Source organism: Adelges cooleyi, unplaced genomic scaffold (genome assembly GCF_023614345.1).
Source record: "Adelges cooleyi isolate 19-005CV unplaced genomic scaffold, UGA_ACOO_1.1 ACOO_flye_CR_arks_rails_tigmint_CR_PRNA_9, whole genome shotgun sequence".
Classification (NCBI taxonomy): domain Eukaryota; kingdom Metazoa; phylum Arthropoda; class Insecta; order Hemiptera; family Adelgidae; genus Adelges; species Adelges cooleyi.
In genome coordinates, this window is record NW_026096579.1 from 1816737 (window position 1) to 1824016 (window position 7280).

The 7280-nt window shown below is 31.7% G+C and overlaps 1 protein-coding gene across 1 annotated transcript; it reads right to left on the minus strand.

The window, feature by feature from the left end:
- Nucleotides 1-1190: 1190 nt before the first annotated feature.
- On the minus strand, nucleotides 1191-6683 carry LOC126846941 (nuclear pore complex protein Nup133). Its single transcript, XM_050586852.1, has 3 exons — nucleotides 6374-6683; nucleotides 5849-5931; nucleotides 1191-4747 (listed from the first exon to the last, which is right to left on the minus strand). Exon 3 carries the CDS (start codon nucleotides 4735-4737, stop codon nucleotides 1438-1440), a length of 3300 nt encoding a protein of 1099 aa, XP_050442809.1. The 5' UTR covers nucleotides 4738-4747; nucleotides 5849-5931; nucleotides 6374-6683; the 3' UTR covers nucleotides 1191-1437.
- Nucleotides 6684-7280: the final 597 nt, after the last annotated feature.

Consider the following 7280-nt stretch of genomic DNA (forward strand, 5'->3'; position numbering starts at 1 on the left):
TTGAGGTTCTGTATTTACAAATAAGAATCAAAACGTTAATTTGACAGTGATTTTATACAAGAGGACTAGTACAGTAGAGTATAGGTATAATGGAATCAAAGCAACGAGGGGACGCAGAGGTCACAGGTCTAGAGGAATTATTATAAATAAAAGTGATAAAATTGAATAAAATCACTTTCAAATAAACGCTTTGATGCTTATTTGTAAGTACAGAACCTCAATTTAATACTTTCTAACTTTGCTGGTTTATACTGTGCTAGGTTTGGACTGTACTGGCTTGAAAATACTAACTACCGATTTGCATCGAAGCGTTTGTTCGAAAGTGATTTTATCACTTTCAGATTTAAAAATTCCTCTAAACCTGTGACCTCCCCGTCCCCACTATGCCCCGACCCCACTGTACTGTTTTTTTTTTTGCAAAAACGTAGTGGACCAAATAACACATATACAATGTCTTATTAAATTTAGTTGGAATGGTGGACGATTCATGTTTCAATCGTTTGTACTCCATAGTTTAAATTATAATCGCTTATTTTCAATAAAATTAATATTTATGTATTATATACTTCCATTAGAGCAATCTCACACAAACTATTTATACTTCATAGGTTATATTATTTCAAAGCTTTATTATACTTCTATTTTACTAGATTGACAATGTACAAACAAAATGCAACTAAAAAAACCCTTTCGTAGATCCACCACCACCACCACAACACGGAATTTGCAATATCTAAATTATTTCTTGGTCGAGTAGGATATCTATTTAAATAGGTGCTATTCAAAAGCTTGTTTTATCATGCATAAAAAATAAAATAATGAACCAAATGTTGAAATATCTTTTTCGAAAACATTTACAAATAAATAATTATTGTTTAACAAAAGGTGTAAGTGATTATGATAACCTGCATACTTTTAAGCACAGATTATTATAAATGATGGGCAAAAGTGAGTATATGAGCGACCATTAATTGCAGTTTTAGCACGAACGTGATAAACGACAACACTATTTAATCATTACTAGATATTGCAGTCATTTTCCCTGCACAAAGCTAACAAATAAATAGACACTACTAAATTGTAACAATAGCTTAAACATGACAATGAGTTCTTATATAGAAACAAATGAAGTGGAAATTAAAAAATATATATTTTCGTCCTAAATTTTATTATTATGTATAAATAGTTGTGTCCGAAACAAAATTTAGCTATAACTTATTTATTACATTTGCACTATATTATAGTATACACAATAAATATCAAGTGTTTTATGATAACTTGATCAGTAAGTCTAAAGAAATTCAAAAATTATTACAATACAAAGACATATATTATCAAAAGTAAGTGAAATTAATATTAACTTGTTTTATACATAAAAAAAAAAAAAACAATTATATTGTAACTATTACAAAATTATGGTTAACATTTTTCTTCTTGTTAATTTTCAAATTCCACAGATGTTTCAGCGGGTCTCAAACAATATTCAAATCCCATTTTCATAATATATTGCCACACAGGGTTAGATTGAAAGTTTTCTAGTTCTTCTACATTTAATACCCAGTCCAAAGACGGCAAGAAGTCTACCAAACCGCTTTCACCAACAAGTGTAATCGTTTTGAAAAACAACAGGTTACTTGCAAATTGTACGGGGTCGTCGATTTCTTGATCGGGAAGTGGATATTTAAGAGTTTCTTTCAAAATTGCTTCACACCATAATTGGCGACTGAGTTCTTCTCGCTCCTCATTGCTTTCGATAAATCTTAGAACCGATAAAGCTCGTAAGCAATGATTTTCATCCATCATGATGTTTTCGTTACAAATGTAAAAATTAAATATTTCTTTAGCCGATAGTACCCGCATGTTGTTCGAGTTTATGCCAAATGTTTCTAAAACGCATTCAGGAATGTTTAACTGATGATTTACCATTTCCAAGTGTTTGTCGATTTGTTCCAATTCTGGATTCTTGACCAATGGACCGTTTTTGGCCAAACATGCCATTTTGTACAAGTTCAATTGGGTTTGCTTCCTAATGACGTTTGATTCTTCTTTTGACCAACACTTTTTGAGAGATTCGCAAGCGACGTTCAAATTTTCTGCCAACCCTCCGGCTATCCAACCGTACTTTGGGTATTCTTCTAATGCTACGGCTATGTCACGTTCATATTTTTGTTTACGACAAAAGTTGCGTAGAAATTCCACAATCTTTTCTCGTTCCAAGTACCAAGAAAACACAGTTTGACGAAAGTTCTGATCATACAACTTGTCCATGAAATTATACAGTAGTTCGATATTACTCGTTTTATAACACACTTCGACAATAACTCTGTAATCGCCATATTTTTCAGCTAATTCAATTGCTTTGTGATGTTCTTTGTAGGTGACCAGTTGTTTGAGTAACTTGTATCTAATATCTGTATATTTTGTATCACAACTCGAACACACGTCAACAAAACTCGATAAAATAGAATCGACTAAAAACGACACGTGGTCAGACATTTCTGAACGTATTTCTTTAGACACGTTGGCCGTTTCGGCGAATTTCAATGTAATGTTTATTTGATCCATAAGTTCCGAACAAATACCATCATCGCCTTTGCACAAAATCCAGGATGTTTCGGTTTGTTTCTGTTTGTCAATTGGGAAGAATTCAACGTTTTGTCTTCTGTACTCCAACACAGCACCGATTACTTTAACCAATACACTGTTGATTTTACATAAAATATCACATATATCCACAGCACTACGATTGGTGGCCGCAACTTCTTCGCCGTAATTACACAGTCTTTTGAAAAGAACATGAGACATGCTGACTTGTTTGTAAAATTTATCGATATGTGTAAGCCCGGGCGGTGAAGTATAATGTTCGGCATAATTGCCTACACAATCTTTAATCAATAAGTCCAACAAATCACTGTGTTCACTTTCAAGTTTTCTAAATGTCACAGTGGCTTGTAGTTTTTCACTTAAATCTTTTAGTGCACATCCTGTATATACTTGTGTACCGTACTTGTTAATTTTCCTCATGCGTGACCATAAACCGAGTTCTTGTAAAAATTTTAAATACCAATGTATCGCCTGTTGTTTTTCCTCCAAGTGGCTTAGAATAACCATAGACGATGATCTAATTGTTGGTTCGCCTTGAACGCCTAACCATCGGGGATCGTTGATTGGGATGTCGTTCACTAGATCTTCCCCAACTTTAAATACAGTTTTATCTAAGTTACACCCATCAGTGGCTGACGATTCTTCTGGGCATGCTTGTTTAACTAAAGCTCTACAATTTTCTATTTTGCGGCTTACAAACTGCAGAAAAGCAGATTTAAGTCTGGTTTCATTACTACCGCTTTCAATTTCTACCGGCCCCGTGCCAGACTGATTAAAGTCTGGCGCTTGAAGAACACTCCTGGACTCATTAAAATCGTAATCGGAATCGGTTATTCTAGTAACAACTGTTAAACAATGCGATTGCGTAAAGAACATACCATAGTTATTTACTATTGACCCGCCTCCGAATTTTAAATCGCAATCATTCCCAATGACATCAGTTTGAAACTCCGGCTCAAAAGTAACAACAATAATATAATGCTTGGCTAATATGAACACTTGTTGTTCAGCAACTAACAACTCCAAGGACGAGTCATTCAAATACGTACTCTCGATATTATTCAACACGTGCAGTGAAGTTATTGGACATTTATTGTCTTGGACTTGAATTGTCGCTAATATATAATAGTTGTACGCTTGAGTTGGTTTTGTATGGATTAGTATGATAATTTCTTCGTTTCGGTTGTTGATTGGCTTCATATCAATTATTTCCATGTCCATATCACCCGTACTAACACTGTTGAACATCATAATAGAAAATTTTTCTTGTAGCGAACTGGCCAAATTGACTTCAAACAATTGCTTTTCTCTATTCGGTGCTGAAACATTCCATTTGGTTAATGTTGTACCGTTTGTAGCCACTACGTATAAACGCTCAGTGTAATTGTAGGTACTTCTAACTACACAGCCACAAACGGTTTTAGGATCTGATTGTTGACCGGCCGAACCGAAAACAAGCGATGACAAGTTCATAGATATATTTCCCAGCCAACCGGTGGATTCGGTTAATATTTTACTCGTTATTTGTGGTCGGATATTGTCCATGTTAATAGTTACCATTACTAAGTCGGCGGTGGTTGTTAATAAAATGAATCTCGAACTGTCCACTTGATACAGGTATTCACATTCTTTTCCCATCAGTTCTGTATTGTGCTCGATATACACAACTTCGTCATAGACGTCTCTCCAAAATCGTATTAATCCCTCTGGAGACACAGCGATACAACAAGCATGCGAAGACGATTTTCCCGTTTCAGGTTCGTACACCCATACCAAAGCGGCTTGGTGAGCAACTTCACTTGCAGGTAATCCAAGTTCAAAACAAGGGTTCATTTTTCTTTCTTTATTGTTTTCTGCGTTCCATACCAGAAGCTTGCGACCGTACACAAACCACGCCCACAGGCTTTCAGATAGTCGAGCAGACCATAAAATTTTGTTTTTATGCGACAAACTCAGGCCTTCAAGAACGGGATTTGGGGTGTAAAGGCCGTATGATTCCAACTGGTACCGATCTGATTTGCTGACAAAACGACCGTCAAAATGTAAAGTATGTTTTTTGTTAGCGATACTTCTGTTTAAATTTGCTACGGGTCCCCTAGATTGCAATTCTCTTCTCAAATCAAATGACGCCATTTCAGTACACCTAATGATAAACAAAACATAATTAATACAATTTCTTTCAATTTATATTTTATTAAACATATATTATTTTTGACAAAATTGATAATAATTTTAAAACCAAAATGAGAATAAAATATTTTCATGTCATATTTATCAATAATCAAGTTTGTTTTGTCAATATAACAAAATGTATTAGCTGCACAGTGGATGTGTATATACACTATACACTTCATGTTTTGGTAGATTTAACATCAAACTTACAATTAGTACTAGATGTGTTGTGTTCAGTTTCCATCAATGTGTCACACTTGCGAAACAGAAGTCAACTGTTTTATGCCCAGGGGAGGGCCTTTGAAATTAAAATATTTAAAAAAAAGATATGTACCCCTAGGTATGGGCACTTAACTGTGTTCATACAAATAGATGTGCAGATATTAAAAAAAAAATTATAATAGCTTAATAACAAAATTTTTCAAATGTAAAATTTGTACTACTTCTTTAGCTGTTTCAAATTTTTTTATTAATCAATTCAATAAAAGGCTATAACTAAATTAGATGGCTTATTCATAGAGTTTTTATTTAAAAAGTTGATTTTTTTTGTAATTACATGAAAAATGTTGGCTAATTGTACAATGCCTTATATCCCAAAGAAGTTATATTTCAAAAACCAGTTCTCTTTAAAAGCTAGGCCGTCAAAATTCTTATTACAATTTTTTTTTCAGTTTTGAAACTTATCATAAGCAGTTAACATTTTTTAAGGCTCTTCTTAAGTCTTTAGTAATTGTTTAATGTAAAAAACAGACCATTTTAAATGTTTTTCTTAAACCTAAAATTAATGATATTATGATCTTGATTTTGTTTATGGGAGATTTTAAGACAATTTGTTTAACTATTGATTATTAAAAAAAAAAAAATAAGGGAAATTGAAAAAATTGATAACAATAAGATTGAAAAATGTTTAGAAAAAAAAATACAGGAAAACAATATAGATAAATAGTTTTAAATTGTTTTGAAAGAACAACTATACTCTAAATACGGTTTAAGCTAAATGCAGTTTTAAAGTACTAATTTGCTAATTTTTGGGTCCTTTTCATTGTTATTAAATTATTAATTAAATACTTACTTGGGAAATTTATAATTCTGCCAAAAGATTACATCAACTTCTATCCAACCACCAAACTAATAAAATGGTTCATAAATGATAACCTGCACATATAAATAAAATATATATTAAAAGCGTGTTGCTTTTATTTAATTTGTTTTAAGTTAGTATTCTGTTAATACACCAAAAAATGTTACATTTAAAAAAATGTGAATCGAAGTTTTTATTACAATTAAGTATGATTTTCAAATTCAAGTTTTTTTTTGTAATATTTAGCATAGAAGTATACAACTAGTACTGTTGTCTAACCAACGAATAATAATTTCAAAACATAATAACAACACTTTGATTATGTAGCACAATATTCTAGTAACAATAGTAAATGAAATAATATAACAATACTATACTAATTACACAACTCATAGAAGTAGCAATTGCCTAGGTAACTACCAATTAATTTATTGATAATCTATGAAATATTAAAATCAGATACAACAAGATTTTGGCTAATAAATGATTTACCCGTAAACATTTTAAGAAACTTACTTTGTATTATCGTTTTGTTATAACTAGAGTACTGTAGAATATCAAAACCAAAATCACTCGATTCTTTGGAAAAAGAACTGTAGGTACAATATGAATTAAACAATAAATCATCAGATTTTATAACATTTTGTCGAACGCGATTTTTATTGTTTGAACATAAAATGTCTAAAAAAAATAATATTATTATAGTATACACATTAGGACTTTGGCCAGTAAATTGTAATTTGTAGTTTGTATTGATGTTATAAAAATGAAATTTGAATTTAAATTCCAGCGACTACCGACTAGCACAGTAGAATTTGCGGTTATGTTTAAGTTGTTGTGCTGATAAGAATTATCGGTGTTAACTGTTAACGCATGCTTTAGTTGTTACCACGGCCGTGGTTATTACCAACATAATTCGATTTTATTTGATAATATTCTGCTCATCGGTTTGCTTCCAAATTAAAAACGTTTGTACGCAATTAAAATAAATATAAAACACGTGAGCCGGTAGTAAATATATCATAGCTAAAAAATAAATCTGAATAGGGAAACACATATTATTACGGTAATTATTACACGATGTTAATATGTTTGAATATGTTTTTATAATTTTCAGTAGGTAACAATATGAAAAGTGTGACGCCATCTAGTAACAGAATATTAAACGGATGCTAATTGAAAACCGTATACTATCTAAACGAGTGATCGATAGATAGCGGTGTATTTTTGAAAATTGGATGTTTATTAAATATTACTTGAAAAATGTACTTGCTTAAAACCGCGATAAAGGCAAAAACGTATAGACTCCAAGTGCGTTATCACAGTTAAATAGCTTAAAAATTTTACCTACTAAAATACGTTATAGGGGCTTTACCTTATATATTATGTAGATGCCAATCAAAAAGAGAAATACAATTATTTT

Bases quoted from the DNA above. Each gene is read 5' to 3' on its own strand.
- LOC126846941 (XM_050586852.1), bottom strand. From the start codon at position 4,737: ATGGCGTCATTTGATTTGAGAAGAGAATTGCAATCTAGGGGACCCGTA.